This window comes from Tachypleus tridentatus, chromosome 3, assembly GCF_004210375.1.
Source record: "Tachypleus tridentatus isolate NWPU-2018 chromosome 3, ASM421037v1, whole genome shotgun sequence".
NCBI lineage: Eukaryota > Metazoa > Arthropoda > Merostomata > Xiphosura > Limulidae > Tachypleus > Tachypleus tridentatus.
In genome coordinates this window covers 54,952,623-54,974,470 of record NC_134827.1, presented here as the reverse complement: position 1 = coordinate 54,974,470, position 21,848 = coordinate 54,952,623, and the positions used below count along the sequence as shown (strand labels likewise).

General features: G+C 34.7%; 1 protein-coding gene across 1 annotated transcript in view; it reads left to right on the top strand.

Moving 5' to 3' along the window:
• The first annotated feature begins 14,398 nt into the window (after window positions 1–14,398).
• LOC143245866 (uncharacterized) overlaps window positions 14,399–21,848 on the top strand; it is a 132,455-nt gene continuing 125,005 nt past the window's right edge. Inside the window, exon 1 of the mRNA XM_076492121.1 lies at window positions 14,399–14,499. Coding sequence (XP_076348236.1) covers window positions 14,399–14,499 — 101 coding nt within the window. The remainder of the gene's footprint in view (window positions 14,500–21,848) is intronic.

Sequence of the window (21,848 nt, the reverse complement as noted above, 5' to 3'; positions counted from 1 at the left end):
TTTTATAATTTGAAGAACATTATTTGTAAGAAGATAAAAACAAACAGTATACATCATTCATATAATTTTACACCGAACTGTTGATTTAACTGCATAACCATCAGACTTCGAATACTGTTGGAAGGACATTACTGTAACTTGTAAGTCATTAGAGTGAACTAATTTACCCGTTTTAGTGGGCAGTAATAATAAAACCTGTGACTCGGATGTGGGACTTTAAGGGACATAAGGGTTAAACGGTCAGGTCAAAGACCCCACAATTCCATCACAGAAGTCTCAGATTTGGAACATCTGAAAAGAAGACAGTGAAACGTTATTTTAAAGGTCAAAGCAACACGATGGGCTATCTCTGTTTTCCCATCACGGTTATCTAAACCCGATTTCTTATGTCTTAAGTCCTCAGACATACTGCCATGCCACTGGAGAGAAGTTGAAATAATTAGTAGACTTGAAGCTGATGTTACGGTTATAACACTTTCACAGAGTGTGTTCAACCACATCATGCATCTTCAACCTTGGACCCCTGATGTACTTTCAACTCACAATAAATAACAGAAATAATAAATAAAGCTGAAAAGTATAATAAAACTGGGGGAAATGTGTTTATGTTATCTTTGGAAAAGTGACAACAGGTAAAATCTGCCAGTGTTCTGTAGATATAACAATAACAACAGGTAAAAACTACCAGTGTTCTGTAGATATAACAACAGGTAAAAACTACCAGTGTTCTGTAGATATAACAACAGGTAAAAACTACCAGTGTTCTGTAGATATAACAACAGGTAAAAACTACCAGTGTTCTGTAGATATAACAATAACAACAGGTTAAAACTACCAGTGTTCTGTAGATATAACAACAGGTAAAAACTACCAGTGTTCTGTAGATATAACAATAACAACAGGTTAAAACTACCAGTGTTCTGTAGATATAACAACAGGTAAAACTACCAGTGTTCTGTAGATATAACAACAGGTAACAACAGGTAAAAACTACCAGTGTTCTGTAGATATAACAATAACAACAGGTTAAAACTACCAGTGTTCTGTAGATATAACAATAACAACAGGTTAAAACTACCAATGTTCTGTAGATATAACAACAGGTAAAAACTACCAGTGTTCTGTAGATATAACAACAGGTAACAACTACCAGTGTTCTGTAGATATAACAATAACAACAGGTTAAAACTACCAGTGTTCTGTAGATATAACAACAGGTAAAAACTACCAGTGTTCTGTAGATATAACAACAGGTAAAAACTACCAGTGTTCTGTAGATATAACAATAACAACAGGTTAAAACTACCAGTGTTCTGTAGATATAACAATAACAACAGGTTAAAACTACCAGTGTTCTGTAGATATAACAACAGGTAAAAACTACCAGTGTTCTGTAGATATAACAATAACAACAGTTAAAAACTATCAGTGTTCTGTAGATATAACAACAGGTAAAAACTACCAGTGTTCTGTAGATATAACAACAGGTAAAAACTACCAGTGTTCTGTAGATATAACAACAGGTAAAAACTACCAGTGTTCTGTAGATATAACAACAGGTAAAAACTACCAGTGTTCTGTAGATGTAACAATAACAACAGGTTAAAACTACCAGTGTTCTGTAGATATAACAACAGGTAAAAACTACCAGTGTTCTGTAGATGTACCAATAACAACAGGTAAAAACTACCAGTGTTCTGTAGATATAACAACAGGTAAAAACTACCAGTGTTCTGTAGATATAACAACAGGTAAAAACTACCAATGTTCTGTAGATATAACAATAACAACAGTTAAAAACTATCAGTGTTCTGTAGATGTAACAACAGGTAAAAACTACCAGTGTTCTGTAGATATAATGGTAGAATGACATACTTGTTGAAATTATACGATGGATGAGAGAAAAGTAAAATAAGTATTCTAGTGGATGGATTAATATATATATATATTCATCCTTTAAGCAATGTCTAATTTTAGGTTCAGAAAACGAGAAAGGATTTCAAACACTTTTAATGTTATTTAATCAATAATGTATGTTACATTATTATTAATAACTTCCTGCCAATGATCCACAAGCTTCTGAATGTCACTTCTATAAAAGTCTTGAGATTTGGAGGAAAAGAATGTAGAGAGGGTAGTTTTGACATCTTCATGTGTTCCAAGCTCTTTTTTATTGAGATAGTTCTTAAAACTTCGGAACAGATGATAATCAGATAGGGCAAAGTCTGAAGAATAAGGAAGATGTGGAAGTTTTTCCCAGACTATTTCTTCCATCTTTGTAGATGTGATCCTTTCTCGTGGGGCCGTACATTATCCTAGTGTAACACAACATTTTTACGTAGGCCTCTTTTCTTTCAGTCCAACATTCAAGTGCTCTAACTGTTTACAATAGAAGTCTGATGTAATCGTAACATTGAGTGGCAGAAACTCAAAGTGGATCACATCAACGATATCCCACCAAACACTTAACAAGACTTTCTTAGGGTGGAGGTCCATTTTATCTGCACTGAGCCAATGTCTGCAGCATATAACATTTTTATAAAATATCAATTTTTCATCTCCAGTCACTAAGTAATCTGTCCAAAAAGGTTGAGTTACGTTCATGCGAGTGAATAGAAGTGCAAATGTCCACTCTTGCTCTAAGGTTAGCTTCTGTTAAATCTTGTGAAACTCATTTTCCAAGTTTTTGACACATTTCCAAGCTGTTGCAGATGACGGTGAACTGTTGAGTGAGTTGAATTTCGCTTCTCTACTAGTCTACATCTGTTATAGCACATTCTTTATCAAGTGCAGCCAGCAGCAAGTCACCATTAAACTCAACAGGACGATCTAAACGTGGTGCATCACTTCAGCTGTAGTCACCTGATCTGAACTTCTGAAACCACCTTCGACATTTTCTTTCATTGAGAGACTCCGCACCATAAACACCTTGATTGTTTCGTGTAGTTTCTGCTGCACTATTACCTTTTTTAAACTCATAAAGCATTATATGTCTAATGTGCTCCTCAGACACATCCATCTTCATAAGGGTTTATTTGATTAATGATCTGAAAAAGCGGAGTTGGGTTAGTTTCTGTTATACAATTCCTACTACATATTTTACTCATTAAACTCTTCCACAAAGACAGAAATGATGATGCATTTTATGTATTAAATTTTCGGACATTACTTTTGGGATGACCAGATACATACGTAACATTTGAAAACGTGTTGTTAAAGGTTCCCATTGAACATTTTGGTTCTAAGTCATCTTTCAAGGTTCTTGTGCTATTCTGACATATTTTCAAACTATAAACTTTAGAGTAATATCTAATAAACCAAGTTCTAGCTTTAGTACAGGTACGCCTCCTTGCTGTAGTGGCGTAGCGCCATATCTTATGACTTTCAATGCTAGAAATCAGGTTTCGATACCATGAGTAAGCGGCAGGGCTTAACGTTGTTATTATGACTATAGAGATACTCTTGTAGTGGTTGTGTTGATATTGTGCCTTACTTGATAGAACACTTGGTTATATCATGTAATAGGATACCTGAGAGAACACGTGGTAAGTTACAGAATACCCGAGAAAACCCGTGGTTAATGATATATTGTCCAAGTGCCACACGAAACACGGCCCAGCATAGCCTGGTGGGTTAAGGCGTTCGACTCGTAATCTGAGGGTCGCGGGTTCGAATCCACGTCACACCAAACATGCTTGCACTGTAAGCTGTGGGAGCGTTATAATGTGACGGTCAATCCCACTGTTCGTTGGTAAAAGCGTAGTCCAAGAGTTGGCGGTGGGTGATGATGACTAGCTGCCTTCCTCCTAGTCTTGGAAAATTAGGGACGGCTAGCGCAGATAGCCCTCGTGTAGCTTTGCGCGAAATTCAGAAACAAAATTGCTCGAAACACGTTTAAATATTTTCTCTACGCAGGTTCATCTTGTAATGTTTATAATTTCCAGTACAAGGAAACCTGCGTATGAGAGTAATTTTAACAGGTTTAAATATTAAAACTTAGTGTATTTTATATCTCTGGTTACTTTTGTTTTTGAGTTAGTACAAGACATAATATAATAAGCGCTTCTCTAAAATCTGAAACGGCTGTTTTAATAACAGAAAATGACACTTGAAGTAATGGCGTATTTTTTCTCACGACTCCGAATCTACGTTTCTTTGGGCTTGAAAGGACATGCTGTATGTATGGTACTAATATGTGTTTTCGAATTATTCATTAGACAAGCTGTTTAAAACTCTTCAAATTAAAAACGAAGTCCAGTTGAGTAGTAGAGATACCAAACCGGTAATGTTGGCCTCCATCTTTAATTGTGTATGTAATTAGTAACAGGAATTCTACACGATTGGCTGAACTCCAGACAGTTTTGTCAATGGGTTAAAATTCCTTTTTTTCGTTACTCTGTGTGACCCTAGTGTCCGAACCCCGTGAATAATGACGTCATGCATTTAAACGTTTGTGGAAGTTAAGAAGCCACTTTTGTTTTTGTATTTTTATTCCATTGTTAACAAATTTCATGTTGTTGAGATAGTGACTGTACAGACGTCACCGCCAGGTAGCGTAATGGTTCTTCTTTGTAACAGATAATGGTGAAGCATACACTTTAACTAACCGAATATGTATTCATTTAACAAAAGCTGTCTCTGTTTAAAATTAGGGAAGGTGCTGCGTAAACAAGCCTTTAAAAGTCGTACGAAGATTTTGAAACTAAACCAGCAACGCTTGTGATAATACAGATGTTCTGTTAAAAAGTAATTTTACGCTCTCTTTACTACTAATTATTTTCGTGGCAGTTAACTTTATAGAATTCTTTCTGAAGTGACTACAGTGTTTTTGTAACAGCATTTTGACTAAGAATGTGGGAAAAGTAACTGGTGTTTTTAACTTGTTTTTTTACTGAAATGTTTGTAAGACGTGTGAACCAAAAACTAACCAACATTTTTATGTTATCTAAATACTCCAAGTAACTTCTTGAAGAAGTTTAATTCGCACCAGTTGTAATATTTGTATAAATAACACCATGTAACAAAATGTTTACTTTTACTTGTTCCTGGACAGAAAGTGTTATTTCTCAGTTGTTTATGCCTAAAGTAAATAGAAAAGACCTATTTTTCTCTTCAAACTTTGCTTTTGTGACCTGGGAGCGTATAATGAAAACATGATGGGATACTATATTTGGGGGCTGATACGTAAAAGTGATTTACATTACAGTCGCAAATCTCGAAAAAATACTCACTTCTAAACATATTTGTATAACTTTAGTATAAATACATGTAAATCTTGATTCATATGTTGTTTTATTCAGACCTTGTGTAAATGAAAATGTGCAAATTTGCCCGTTTTTACTTAGAAAATAGATTAATTTCTAAATTTCATTATCCAGGTCACTAAAGCAAAGTTTGAAGTATTCACTTCAATAATGGCCATTTTCTGTACTTTTACAACATAAGCAATTAAGAAATAAGACATACTATCCAGGAACGAAATTTGTGTTACATAGCATAATTTATCCAAAAAATTAATTGTTAAGCCGAAAGCCTGGCTTACACCATGTGGGATTACGGCCGAAAATGTCGTTAATAGTGAAAATGTTTACTGTTATTTCTTGTAGCCTAATCGGCTAAACGTGTACAGTTTCAAGTAGGAATAAAGTTTTTCCAGTTTTACACTGGTACACCAGACTTTCTATTTACGACTAACGTTATCTGTTTCACAACATTAGAAATGAACTATCGTCAAATAAGAAGTTCAAACTTCTGGTCGTTCTAAACCCGTCAACTGAAAGAATTTCAACAACCAATGACCTAACACCTAGATAGACCAGTTATCCTCGAAACATGTTAACCCCAATAAATGAAAAGTAGGTACATTATTGACAACGCCCGTATGAAGCTGGCCTAACACCTATTATTTAGGACAAAGTCGTGTTTATGCATGTTGGTTGGGTAACAGGATGATCGGACGCGCGTGTTGGAATCTGTTTATTTATTATTGTTTATCAGAGTAAGATCTAAATATTTGAGGACATTCCAAGGTGGGTGTCTCTTGAACATATGTGGACAGGTGTCAAATCCATCTGGAATACTATTAATATGGGTACCAGTGTGACTTTGTAAGTTATAGTACGTTGTACCATCCAACTCTAAGAACTATATGATTTATCGACACAAGATATCTGCCACAAAAAAAAAATATATTTGGAAGTTTCTGTGAGAGTAACATAGCCTTTCTGAAACACTTAAGTGGTGTAAGTTTTTGTTTGGTTGTTTTTTTTTTCACGAATCTACGTTTACATCCGATAATGTTTTCATATTTCCTTAAAAAGTGTTAAGTGAAAGATAAACCAACCTGACGTGCTGTTCAACTCAAAGTTTTATGTGGTGTTGAATCATGTTTTGTGTTAAAAGTCTTACAAGGTTTGTAATACCACCACATTCTAATACATCTGAGGTCTCTCTGACCCTGAGTAAGGTTGGCATAACGCATCTTTCTGAACAAGTTCTGTTTCCTGTCACACCTTGCTGGAGGAAAGTCGATAATTATAAATCATGTGGACACATGTTCACATTCCTCGTAGGTCCAGAGTTCGTTTTGATTATAACAGGTTCCGCAAACCTGTACACTCGTTCTATGACGAAGAATTTTATTTCTTTACAAATACATTTTTTAACTTTGTTTTTTTTTTGTCCTCACCTTATGAGTCAGCCATCAAATGGGTTTTTAATTTATAGGTATAAGATGATCGCTCATAAAAATTTGCAAACATTCTTTTCTAACCCAGATTTTCTCATGGGTGAAGATTAATTAGGTTACAGTTTCGCTTTTTACTGTTTAGTTAAGAAAGAATTCATGATAGGAATCGCTTACGTGTTTATTTGAGACCGCCTGGGTACGTTATTATCTGCCAGTGTTAAATATTAAACATAGTATTAGAAATAATTGAGTCATAATAACAACCTATTTCTAAAACCAAATAGAACTTTACCTTGGCCCGAACCGATGTTTTCCTTATCTGGTTGTTACCATGGTTAATAAAGTCCCAAAGGTAACATCAACAACTTTTCACTAAAGTACTTTGTCAGGGTTGATGTTTGAACTTAATAATGTACGTTTCTTTAAGTTTAGTTTTCAGAAACATCTGTCTTTACTGTGGGAAAAGTAAAATGTAGCAAGTTATGTTACACCCGCTATTAAATGAAGCACATCATTTGGTCAAGGACATGAGTTTTACTTCAATACAAAGGAAAATTTATGACCTAAATATTATATTTATACGCATTTGTTGTGAGTAAGATACCTCTTGAAATTAGTTTCCATACGTTAATATCAAGGTATTCTTAACAGCAAAAAGATACGACGTTGTTAGGCTTAGGTGTAAACAAACACTAATGACGGATGTTTATAGGTATTTTACTGATGCCAAGTGTCACGTGGTCTCTAGTTTACTCCGCCATATTGGATGTCAAGAATCCGCCTTCGTCTCAGGTGAAGTTTTACAAATTTCTCCTCAAACATTTTATTATATAACTCTATAAGTGATGTTTACAAAGAAACACATGTCAAGCAACTACTAATTATTGTCTCAATATGGATAGCTGTTGATTGTTAATAGAGAAATGTTTGATGTCCAATATGGCGGCGGTGAATGTAGCAGGAAGTTTTATGAAGAAACGTGTAAAGTCTCTACACTGTTAGTTTCTTTTGTTTTGAATTTCGCGCAAAGCTACTCGAGGGCTATCTGCGCTAGCCGTCCCTAATTTAGCAGTGTAAGACTAGAGGGAAGGCAGCTAGTCATCACCACCTACTCTTGGGCTACTCTTTTACCAACGAATAGTGGATTTACCGTCATATTATAACGCCCACACGACTCAAAGGGTGAGCATGTTTGGTGCGACCGGGATTCGAACCCGAGACCCACTGATTACGAGTCGAACGCCTTAACACGTTTGGCCATGCCGGGCCCACTGTCAGTTAAGTCCACCAGTGGTTCAGCAAGGAGACCGACGGTTTATATCTGCAGTGGAAAATGTTCAAAGTACCATTTAAAATTCTTTATAAAGATTTATCATAATCCAGAGCAGCTGATGAGAATTTAATGAAAGGTGTTTTATTTCAAGTAAACTTGTAAGAATCACAGTTACCACGTATGTGAGGCAGAAATTCATCTTTAGGCCTATTTTTCAAGGAGAATGACAAGTGGCTAATATTTCATGTAAAGTGGGAATCGAGCTGCCAATTCTTCATACTGGATATAACTCTTTAATGGTCTTGTAATTTCAAAACATTCTACTTGGTGGTTAGTTGTGAACTTCTGGTTTTTCACTAATTTCGTTTTGTAAATATGTAGGTTATGTAAACACAATGCCAAGATGCTACTATCCAAACATGTTTGTTTATTTTCTTCTGTAAGAATAATACTTGAGGACATCTTTGCTGAATACAGAATAATACTTGAGGACATCTTTGCTGAATACAGAATAACACTTGAGGACATCTTTGCTGAATACAGAATAATACTTAAGGACATCTTTGCTGAATACAGAATAATACTTGAGGACATCTTTGCTGAATACAGAATAATACTTGAGGACATCTTTGCTGAATACAGAATAATACTTGAGAACATCTTTGCTGAATACAGAATAATACTTGAGGACATCTTTGCTGAATACAGAATAATACTTGAGGACATCTTTGCTGAATACAGAATAATACTTGAGGACATCTTTGCTGAATACAGAATAATACTTGAGGACATCTTTGCTGAATACAGAATAATACTTGAGGACATTTTTGCTGAATACAGAATAATACTTGAGGACAGCTTTGCTGAATACAGAATAATACTTGAGGACATCTTTGCTGAATACAGAATAATACTTGAGGACATCTTTGCTGAATACAGAATAATACTTGAGGACATCTTTGCTGAATACAGAATACTTAAGGACATCTTTGCTGAATACAGAATAATACTTGAGGACATCTTTGCTGAATACAGAATAATACTTGAGGACATCTTTGCTGAATACAGAATAATACTTGAGGACATCTTTGCTGAATACAGAATAATACTTGAGTACATCTTTGCTGAATACAGAATAATACTTGAGGACATCTTTGCTGAATACAGATTAATACTTGAGGACATCTTTGCTGAATACAGAATAATACTTGAGGACATCTTTGCTGAATGAAGATTAATACTTGGGGACATCTTTGCTGAATACAGCTTCTGGCTGTTTTAAAATATTTCATTTGAGTTTCTTCTCTGACTGCCATGTGTGTATAGCACATCCTGCCAATCTTATGTCGACTTGTCCAGTAACCAGAGCAATTGTCACAGAACTTCCTTTTTCCCTCACTGGGTGGGTGAAGTAATACAATTGTTTGAGACTTGTGACTAAGGCCAGTTAATAGACTGCTAGGAAAGGTTGGATTATGTGTGAAACTTGATGATGGAATATTACTGTTCATTTGTCCATCAGCCGTATACGACAGAAAAGCGACTGGATACGAGTCTTCTGTTCGATCTGTCCAAGTGTATACAGGGAAAGAAATGGCTCATCTCCTTCCAGGGAAGGAAAGTTTTTCACTGTGTTATTCACATAAGGAAGTGGACAGTTTTTACCAAACCTATTAAAGGACGTGTTTCGAAAAGCATTGGAGTTTATCAAAGCTCTCTCTGGATGTTCTGAGTGGATAGCTCTCCCAGAATGCCCTGCAATTGAAATCCTTTACGAAAATATTTGATTCTAAAGCTTTCCCAATATGTCTCGGAGATGAGAGCTCTTCCGGGATGTTCTGGTGTTGTAAGCTATCTTGCTGGATGTCCTGGTGTTGTAAGCTATCTTGTTGGATGTTCTGGTGTTGCAAGTTGTTTTGTTGGATGTTCTGGAATTGAAAACTATTTTGTCGGTTGTTCTGTAATTGAAAACTATTTTGTTGGTTGTTCTGGATTTGTAAACTATTTTGTTGGATGTTATGGAATTGAAAACTATTTTGTTAATTGTTCTGGATTTGTAAACTATTTTGTTAATTGTTCTGAATTTGTAAACTATTTTGTTGGATGTTCTGGATTTGTAAACTATTTTGTTGGATGTTATGGAATTGAAAACTATTTTGTTAATTGTTCTGGATTTGTAAACTATTTTGTTAATTGTTCTGAATTTGTAAACTATTTTGTTGGATGTTCTGGATTTGTAAACTATTTTGTTGGATGTTCTGGATTTGTAAACTATTTTGTTAATTGTTCTGGATTTTTAAACTATTTTATTGGATGTTCTGGATTTGTAAACTATTTTGTTGGATGTTCTGGATTTTGAAAGTTCTATCGTTTCGAAAGGCTTATCCTTAACACGTATGGAAAGAAAGTATAACAAAGTACAGGAAATGTCATTATTGTGAACACTTTCCTGCGTAGGTTTCACTTGGAAAGTAAGAGAGGGAAATAAATGACGATTTTACTTAGCAACCGAACACTCTGGTTAAAGACAAATAAAACGTAGCAGCGAAGTTGCTAAGAAAACCGGTTACTTCGTGTACTTAAAGATGACCGCATTTTTCGATGATAAATAACACGTAAAATTTTTTTTGGTATTAATGTAAAAAACAAAGAAACAACTTTTTAGCGAAAAATTCGTGTTTGTAATTTTTCAAATTAGTTTTAAATGAAAGACATAAATTCCGTTTTAAACTTCCATAGTATTCATATGTGTGTGCGCGCGTATAAAATAAGTTGAAACACCTTTATATCTTGTGTAAGGTAAAATAACTTCATTTGAGATTTATAGTTTGGTTATTGTTGTTTCGACGTTGCTTACGTCCGTGTAAAGTATCAATATCTATTTCAAACTGAACGTAGGTCAGAGATTTCGGTGGAAAGAAAGAGACGTGTTGTCCACCCACTAATTCGTTAGCTTCGATCCTGAGGTTGAGTCCACGTGAAAAGGAAAACATGTGACACAGCAGGTAAATTGTTTCTAAAGCCTACACAGGCCTTTCCATATTAGTTTCTGGCTTTATAAACATTACTTTCAATTTATGATGTATTTTACTTGTTCTGGTATCAGGTTAGCTCTGTCCACATAGAATTAATATTAGTAAAGTAAATAAACCACAAACATTTTATTTGATCAACTGTAATAATCATAAAGGGGACGAGAAATGATATTTTTCGTGATTAATATTTTTGACTTGTTCAGTTTACTCATGCGCTGATAGCCCTCGAGTAGCTTTGCGCGAAATTCAGAATAGAAACATCAGTTTATTTAGTACGACGCACAGAAGAAGAGGTCAAATGCACCTGACCCTCCTGGGTATTTAACATCAATACCCACACAGAGGAGCTCGAAGTACGTTCACGCAAAGTTTTAAACCAAATGTCATTCAAACAACAGGTGATGGTCGTTTAGTCTAGAATTGTAATAAACAATATAATATATATATGTGTAAAAGCAACCTCACGGGTCCTTTAGCAGCAATAACCTCTACATAAGTGTGTTTATGGGCAGAGTTTCAAACTATGTCCTTTCAAAATTATAAGAAGGTGAACTTGCCACCTGTGTAGGCTGTGCTTAACTACCACACTTAGTTTTTAGTAACACAACCCATAGTTACTATCACAACTCAGTTTTTACTAACACAAACCCATATTTACTCCCACAATTCAGTTTTAGTAACACAACCCACATTTACTACTACAAATCAGTTTTAGTAACACAACCCATATTTACTACTACAAATCAGTTTTAGTAACACAACCCATATTTACTACTACAATTCAGTTTTAGTAACACAACCCATATTTACTACTACAATTCAGTTTTAGTAACACAACCCATATTCACTACTACAAATCAGTTTTAGTAGCACAACCCATATTTACTACAACAAATCAGTTTTAGTAACACAACCCATATTTACTACTACAAATCAATTTTACTAACACAACCCATATTTACTACTACAAATCAGTTTTAGTAACACAACCCATATTTACTACCACAATTCAGTTTGTACTAACACAACCCATGACTCAAATCTTTGTTAATACAACCCATATTTACTTCCACAAGTGTAATCGTTAGCAACACAATCCATATTTACTATAACAAAATTTATACTAAAACAACCCATATTTATTACAACAACTCAAATCTTTACTAACACGACCAATAATTATTACCACAACCCAAGTCTTCACTATTTGAACCCAGTTTTTCACTTGAGTTACCCGAGTCTTCATTACTACTATCCAAGTGTTAATTCATTGACCTCATTGGTTTGTCATAACCAACACCTTATGGGTGGACTTCGACTCACTAGTTCGTTTTGCGATAAAAATTAGTTTTCTTGTCACAACCTTCTTTGAATTTCAGAAGTGAAATGTAATTTTGACTGTTTCATCAGTACTGTACAGTGGTGTCATTTTTGTTCAGGGCGTTTGTTGACTCATCCTTTTTGTTACCACAATGACATCTGCCAGGCACGTTCTTCTAAACTTGACTATCTCATTGCAGTAAACATATTCAAAAGTATCACTAATTGTATTGAATAATTAAGCTATTATAAAGTCTATTAAATACAAAACCTTTTCATATATATGAAACGAAAGTGACGAATTTTGTCACGAACAAAAAAACCAACAGACTGCTACTAGGTTGAGAGGTTTCGTTTTATGATAAGACATGATTAATCGACCAACAATTCAGTTTCAAGTGAAACAAAAAATATTACGTAAGGCGTTACCACTTCACCAATAATTCGGTTCAGAGGAAGCAATTTATAACGTAAGACAACAACATCTAACCAAAATTTCAGATTTTTCCACAAGGCAACGCTGGTGTAGCCTAGAAATCAATATGTTATTTTCTCATCAAAGGTTTGTTTTGAATTTCGCGCAAAACTACTCGAGGGCTATCTGCGCTAGCCGTCCCTAATTTAGCAGTGTAAGACTAGAGGGAAGGCAGTTAGTCATCACCACCCACCGCCAACTCTTGGGCTACTCTTTTACCGACGAATTGGGATTGATCGTCACATTATAACAACCCCCAAGCTGAGAGGGCCAGCATGTTTGATGTGACCGGGATTCGAACCTGCGACCCACGGATTACAAGTCGTACGCCTTAACACGCTTTGGCCATGCAGGACCGCTCTTATCAAAGAAACATTTAGATTCAGAGAATAGTAACTTAACTAGAATTTTTCTGAGGACCTTTATCACGTAATGGCCTATTCTGTTCAACAGTAACAAGAAATTCATTTTTCTCATTGGTTAGCGAGTGCAAGGAATTAGCCATCCTATTGCGTCATACTTCACAGGTATTATATTTATTTATTTAGTGTATGCAATGCACGCGCAGGTAGGTGTTTAAACTGAAGCGCCTACTAGGGTCTGTTGTTGAATGTTTCTTGAGTAAACTGGTCAAAACTAACCTGTTTCATGACTATATATGTAGTACGTTCCTGTCGTCTTTCTATTCGTAGGAGAACGTTTTTCGTTACGTATCTATTTAGTATGGTCTAGACCTACTATGTTCAACAGAAAATACACAAAACGTGCGTGGACTCATGAAGCAAAAAACGAATGGAATTTTTACTGACGAGATACATAATAAATGGACTTTCTACTGACAAGATACATCATGAATGGACTTTTTACTGACGAGATGCATAATAAATGGACTTTTTACTGACGATATAATAATGAATGGACTTTTTACTGACGAGGTACATAATTAATGGACTTTTACTGTCGAGATACAGAATTAATGGACTTTTTACTGACGAGGTACATAATTAATGGACTTTTTACTGACGAGGTACATAATTAATGGATTTTTACTGATGAGATACATAATTAATGGATTTTTACTGATGAACTACATAACGAATGGACTCTTTACTGACGATGTACACAGTAAATGGTGGATTGTTTGCCTATGAAGAACGTAACGGTCTAATTCTGAAGAAGAATATAACGTGTTTATTTAGGGACCCTACAGTACCTGTATTAACCCTAGAAATGCCGAGTGGACCCCGCACACATTTTTAGACCGAGTAATGCATTTAATTAGTTGTGGGTCGATGACCTAGTTACAGGCTACATAACGATATACAAGTCAGGTGATCTAAAAACCGCACTACTGCGTCAGCCCCTATGTACTTGACAAAGAAACTGAGTGATTTCACCCAGTTGTTCTGGTCAGTTCTTCATATTGGATGTTTTAATGCAGAAAAACACAAGACCACCGAATAGAATCAAGCTGGTACTATTGTCGAACGATAGCAAAACAGTAATTTCAGGATTTTATAAAAGTGCACTTATCACTACTGTTGCACAACCTGTTCAGTGTCGAAGTTGACCTCCAGTTGGACTGAAAATTTGTTACGACATAGTTAATGTCACTTGATGAATACCGAGGTGACTTACTTCAGACATCTTCTCACGATCTCACTTACTACCTCATTGCTTTTCATATTTCAAATCATACCACACCCCTGTAATTAAAGACCACGTGAGAATCAGGAAAGACGGGAAGAGCACACGGAAATTGAAGTAAAGTGGAGGAAACGTGTTTTAAGTACTACTGGTCTTCTGACGTCATGAACAATCGGTCATTGAACTTCATCTCTCGGGAGTCTTTAACGAAAGTACTGAAAAAAGGGACATTCACAAGAGTGCACCATTCTTATAACTAGTACAGCAAGAAGAGAGAGGGATATTCATAAGGGTACACTATTCTTATGACTGGTACAGCAAGAAGAGAGAGGGATATTCATAAGAGTGCACCATTCTTATAACTGGTATAGCAAGAAGAGAGAGGGACATTCATAAGGGTGCATCATTCTTATAACTGGTATAGCAAGAAGAGAGAGGGACATTTACAAAAGTGCACCATTCTTATAACTGGTACAGCAAGAAGAGAGAGGGACATTCATAGGAGTGCACCATTCTTATAACTGGTATAGCGAGAAGAGAGAGGGACATTCATAAGGGTACATCATTCTTATAACTGGTACAGCAAGAAGAGAGAGGGACATTCATAAGACTACACCATTCTTATAACTGGTATAGCAAGAAGAGAGAGGGACAATCACAAGAGTGCACCATTCTTATAACTGGTATAGCAAGAAGAGAGAGGGACATTCATAAGGGTACATCATTCTTATAACTGGTACAGCAAGAAGAGAGAGGGACATTCATAAGACTGCACCATTCTTATAACTGGTATAGCAAGAAGAGAGAGGGATATTCATAAGGGTACAATCATTCTTATAACTGGTACAGCAAGAAGAGAGAGGGGCATTCATAAGAGTGCACCATTCTTATAACTGGTATAGCAAGAAGAGAGAGGGACATTTATAAGGGTACATCATTCTTATAACTGGTATAGCAAGAAGAGAGAGGGACATTCACAAGAGTGCACCATTCTTATAACTGGTATAGCAAGAAGAGAGAGGGACATTCATAAGAGTGCACCATTCTTATAACTGGTATAGCAAGAAGAGAGGGACATTCACAAGAGTGCACCATTCTTATAACTGGTATAGCAAGAGAGAGAGGGATATTCGCAAGAGTGCACCATTCTTATAACTGGTATAGCAAGAAGAGAGGGATATTCATAAGGGTGCATCATTCTTATAACTGGTACAGCAAGAAGAGAGAGGGGCATTCATAAGAGTGCACCATTCTTATAACTGGTATAGCAAGAAGAGAGAGGGGCATTTATAAGGGTACATCATTCTTATAACTGGTATAGCAAGAAGAGAGAGGGACATTTATAAGAATGCACCATTCGTATAACTGGCACAGCAAGAAGAGAGAGGGACATTCATAAGGGTACATCATTCTTATAACTGGTACAGCAAGAAGAGAGAGGGACATTCATAAGACTACACCATTCTTATAACTGGTATAGCAAGAAGAGAGAGGGACAATCACAAGAGTGCACCATTCTTATAACTGGTATAGCAAGAAGAGAGAGGGACATTCATAAGGGTACATCATTCTTATAACTGGTACAGCAAGAAGAGAGAGGGACATTCATAAGACTGCACCATTCTTATAACTGGTATAGCAAGAAGAGAGAGGGATATTCATAAGGGTACAATCATTCTTATAACTGGTACAGCAAGAAGAGAGAGGGGCATTCATAAGAGTGCACCATTCTTATAACTGGTATAGCAAGAAGAGAGAGGGACATTTATAAGGGTACATCATTCTTATAACTGGTATAGCAAGAAGAGAGAGGGACATTCACAAGAGTGCACCATTCTTATAACTGGTATAGCAAGAAGAGAGAGGGACATTCATAAGAGTGCACCATTCTTATAACTGGTATAGCAAGAAGAGAGAGGGACATTCACAAGAGTGCACCATTCTTATAACTGGTATAGCAAGAAGAGAGAGGGATATTCGCAAGAGTGCACCATTCTTATAACTGGTATAGCAAGAAGAGAGGGATATTCATAAGGGTGCATCATTCTTATAACTGGTACAGCAAGAAGAGAGAGGGGCATTCATAAGAGTGCACCATTCTTATAACTGGTATAGCAAGAAGAGAGAGGGGCATTTATAAGGGTACATCATTCATAACTGGTATAGCAAGAAGAGAGAGGGACATTTATAAGAATGCACCATTCGTATAACTGGCACAGCAAGAAGAGAGAGGGACATTCATAAGGGTGCATCATTCTTATAACTGGTACAGCAAGAAGAGAGAGGGACATTCATAAGGGTGCATCATTCTTATAACTGGTATAGCAAGAAGAGAGAGGGACATTCATAAGAGTGCACCATTCTTATAACTGGTATAGCAAGAAGAGAGAGGGACATTCACAAGAGTGCACCATTTTTATAACTGGTATAGCAAGAAGAGAGAGGGACATTCGCAAGAGTGCACCATTCTTATAACTGGTATAGCAAGAAGAGAGAGGGACATTCATGAGGGTGCACCATCATTAAAACTGGGCTATATAAAGAGTGGAAATAGACATTCATAATATTTTACTATCGTTGCAACACTTGTATATTAAGAAGCGGAACAGAAAACCGTGATACTGTACCATCGTTATCACAGGAGTATATCACGCAGACAAAAGAAAAACCACAAGGGTGTATCACAGTTACCACAGGAAATGTAAGTAATCAGGAACGACCACTGCCACATTTTTGCGATGTTATCTAATCGTTTATATAGTTCAGTTGGATCACGTATAAAGCAACACGTTCAGTACTTGTTTTTATATTATATGTTGTTAGTCGTTTATATAGTTCAGTTGGATCATGCATAAAGAAACACGTCCAGTACTTGTTTCTATATTATTTATTGAAGTCATTTATATAGTTCAGTTGGATCATGTATAAAGCAACACGTCTAGTACTTGTTTCTATATTATATGTTGTTAGTCGTTTATATAGTTCAGTTGGATCATGCATAAAGCAACACGTCCAGTACTAGTTTCTATATTATATGTTGATAGTCGTTTATATAGTTCAGTTGGATCATGTATAAAGCAACACGTCCAGTACTTGTTTCTATATTATTTATTGAAGTCATTTATATAGTTCAGTTGGATCATGTATCAAGCAACACGTCTAGTACTTGTTTCTATATTATATGTTGTTAGTCATTTATATAGTTCAGTTGGATCATGTATAAAGCAACACGTCCAGTACTAGTTTCTATATTATATGTTGTTAGTCGTTTATATAGTTCAGTTGGATCATGCATAAAGCAACACGTCCAGTACTAGTTTCTATATTATATGTTGATAGTCGTTTATATAGTTCAGTTGGATCATGTATAAAGCAACACGTCCAGTACTTGTTTCTATATTATTTATTGAAGTCATTTATATAGTTCAGTTGGATCATGTATAAAGCAACACGTCTAGTACTTGTTTCTATATTATATGTTGTTAATCATTTATATAGTTAAGTTGGATCATGCATAAAGCAACACGTCTAGTACTTGTTTCTATATTATATGTTGTTAGTCCTTTATATAGTTCAGTTGGATCATGCATAAAGCAACACGTCTAGTACTTGTTTCTATATTATATGTTGTTAGTCGTTTATATAGTTCAGTTGGATCATGCATAAAGCAACACGTCCAGTACTAGTTTCTATATTATATGTTGTTAGTCATTTATATAGTTCAGTTGGATCATGTATAAAGCAACACGTCTAGTACTTGTTTCTATATTATATGTTGTTAGTCGTTTATATAGTTCAGTTGGATCATGCATAAAGCAACACGTCCAGTACTAGTTTCTATATTATATGTTGATAGTCGTTTATATAGTTCAGTTGGATCATGTATAAAGCAACACGTCCAGTACTTGTTTCTATATTATTTATTGAAGTCATTTATATAGTTCAGTTGGATCATGTATAAAGCAACACGTCTAGTACTTGTTTCTATATTATATGTTGTTAGTCATTTATATAGTTAAGTTGGATCACGCATAAAGCAACACGTCTAGTACTTGTTTCTATATTATATGTTGTTAGTCATTTATATAGTTCAGTTGGATCATGCATAAAGCAACACGTCTAGTACTTGTTTCTATATTATATGTTGTTAGTCGTTTATATAGTTCAGTTGGATCATGCATAAAGCAACACGTCCAGTACTAGTTTCTATATTATATGTTGATAGTCGTTTATATAGTTCAGCTGGATCATGCATAAAGCAACACGTCTAGTACTTGTTTCTATATTATATGTTGTTAGTCGTTTATATAGTTCAGTTGGATCATGTATAAAGCAACACGTTCAGTACTTGTTTCTATATTATATGTTGTTAGTCGTTTATATAGTTCAGTTGGATCATGCATAAAGCAACAAGTCCAGTACTTGTTTCTATATTATTTATTGAAGTCATTTATATAGTTCAGTTGGATCATGTATAAAGCAACACGTCTAGTACTTGTTTCTATATTATATGTTGTTAGTCGTTTATATAGTTCAGTTGGATCATGCATAAAGCGACACGTCCAGTACTTGTTTCTATATTATATGTTGATAGTCGTTTCTATAGTTCAGTTGGATCATGCATAAAGCAACACGTCTAGTACTTGTTTCTATATTATATGTTGTTAGTCGTTTATATAGTTCAGTTGGATCATGCATAAAGCAACACGTCCAGTACTAGTTTCTATATTATATGTTGATAGTCGTTTATATAGTTCAGTTGGATCATGTATAAAGCAACACGTCCAGTACTTGTTTCTATATTATTTATTGAAGTCATTTATATAGTTCAGTTGGATCATGTATAAAGCAACACGTCTAGTACTTGTTTCTATATTATATGTTGTTAGTCATTTATATAGTTAAGTTGGATCACGCATAAAGCAACACGTCTAGTACTTGTTTCTATATTATATGTTGTTAGTCATTTATATAGTTCAGTTGGATCATGCATAAAGCAACACGTCTAGTACTTGTTTCTATATTATATGTTGTTAGTCGTTTATATAGTTCAGTTGGATCATGCATAAAGCAACACGTCCAGTACTAGTTTCTATATTATATGTTGATAGTCGTTTATATAGTTCAGCTGGATCATGCATAAAGCAACACGTCTAGTATTTGTTTCTATATTATATGTTGTTAGTCGTTTATATAGTTCAGTTGGATCATGTATAAAGCAACACGTTCAGTACTTGTTTCTATATTATATGTTGTTAGTCGTTTATATAGTTCAGTTGGATCATGCATAAAGCAACAAGTCCAGTACTTGTTTCTATATTATTTATTGAAGTCATTTATATAGTTCAGTTGGATCATGTATAAAGCAACACGTCTAGTACTTGTTTCTATATTATATGTTGTTAGTCGTTTATATAGTTCAGTTGGATCATGCATAAAGCGACACGTCCAGTACTTGTTTCTATATTATATGTTGATAGTCGTTTCTATAGTTCAGTTGGATCATGCATAAAGCAACACGTCTAGTACTTGTTTCTATATTATATGTTGTTAGTCGTTTATATAGTTCAGTTGGATCATGTATAAAGCAACACGTCCAGTAATAGTTTCTATATTATATGTTGTTAGTCATTTATATAGTTCAGTTGGATCATGTATAAAGCAACACGTCCAGTACTTGTTTCTATATTATATGTTGTTAGTCATTTATATAGTTCAGTTGGATCATGTATAAAGCAACACGTCTAGTACTTGTTTCTATATTATATGTTGTTAGTCATTTATATAGTTCAGTTGGATCATGCATAAAGCAACACGTCTAGTACTTGTTTCTATATTATATTTTGTTAGTCATTTATATAGTTCAGTTGGATCATGTATAAAGCAACACGTCTAGTACTTGTTTCTATATTATATGTTGTTAGTCATTTATATAGTTCAGTTGGATCATGTATAAAGCAACACGTCTAGTACTTGTTTCTATATTATATGTTGTTAGTCGTTTATATAGTTCAGTTGGATCATGCATAAAGCGACACGTCCAGTACTTGTTTCTATATTATATGTTGATAGTCGTTTCTATAGTTCAGTTGGATCATGCATAAAGCAACACGTCTAGTACTTGTTTCTATATTATATGTTGTTAGTCGTTTATATAGTTCAGTTGGATCATGTATAAAGCAACACGTCCAGTAATAGTTTCTATATTATATGTTGTTAGTCATTTATATAGTTCAGTTGGATCATGTATAAAGCAACACGTCCAGTACTTGTTTCTATATTATTTATTATTAGTCATTTATATAGTTCAGTTGGATCACATATAAAGCAACACGTCCAGTACTTGTTTCTATATTATTTATTATTAGTCATTTATATAGTTCAGTTGGATCACATATAAAGCAACACGTCCAGTACTTGTTTCTATATTATTTATTCTTAGACATTTATATAGTTAAGTTGGATCATGTATAAAGCAACACGTCCAGTACTTGTTTCTATCTTATATGTTGTAAGTCGTTTATATAGTTCAGTTGGATCATGTGTAAAGCAACACGTCTAGTACTTGTTTCTATATTATTTATTGTTAGTCATTTATATAGTTCAGTTGGATCATGTATAAAGCATCACGTCTAGAACTTGTTTCTATATTATTTATTGTTAGTCATTTATATAGTTCAGTTGGATCATGTATAAAGCAACACGTCTAGTACTTGTTTCTATATTATTTATTGTTAGTCATTTATATAGTTCAGTTGGATCATGTATAAAGCAACACGTCTAGTACTTGTTTCTATATTATATGTTGTTAGTCATTTATATAGTTCAGTTGGATCATGTATAAAGCAACACGTCTAGTACTTGTTTCTATATTATATGTTGTTAGTCGTTTATATAGTTCAGTTGGATCATGCATAAAGCAACACGTCCAGTACTTGTTTCTATATTATATGTTGATAGTCGTTTATATAGTTCAGTTGGATCATGCATAAAGCAACAAGTCCAGAACTTGTTTCTATATTATTTATTTTTTGTCATTTATATAGTTCAGTTGGATCATGTATCAAGCAACACGTCCAGTACTTGTTTGAATATTATTTATTGTTTGTCATTTATATAGTTCAGTTGGATCATGTATAAAGCAACACGTCTAGTACTTGTTTCTATATTATATGTTGTTAGTCGTTTATATAGTTCAGTTGGATCATGCATAAAGCGACACGTCCAGTACTTGTTTCTATATTATATGTTGATAGTCGTTTATATAGTTCAGTTGGATCATGCATAAAGCAACACGTCTAGTACTTGTTTCTATATTATATGTTGTTAGTCGTTTATATAGTTCAGTTGGATCATGTATAAAGCAACACGTCCAGTACTAGTTTCTATATTATATGTTGTTAGTCATTT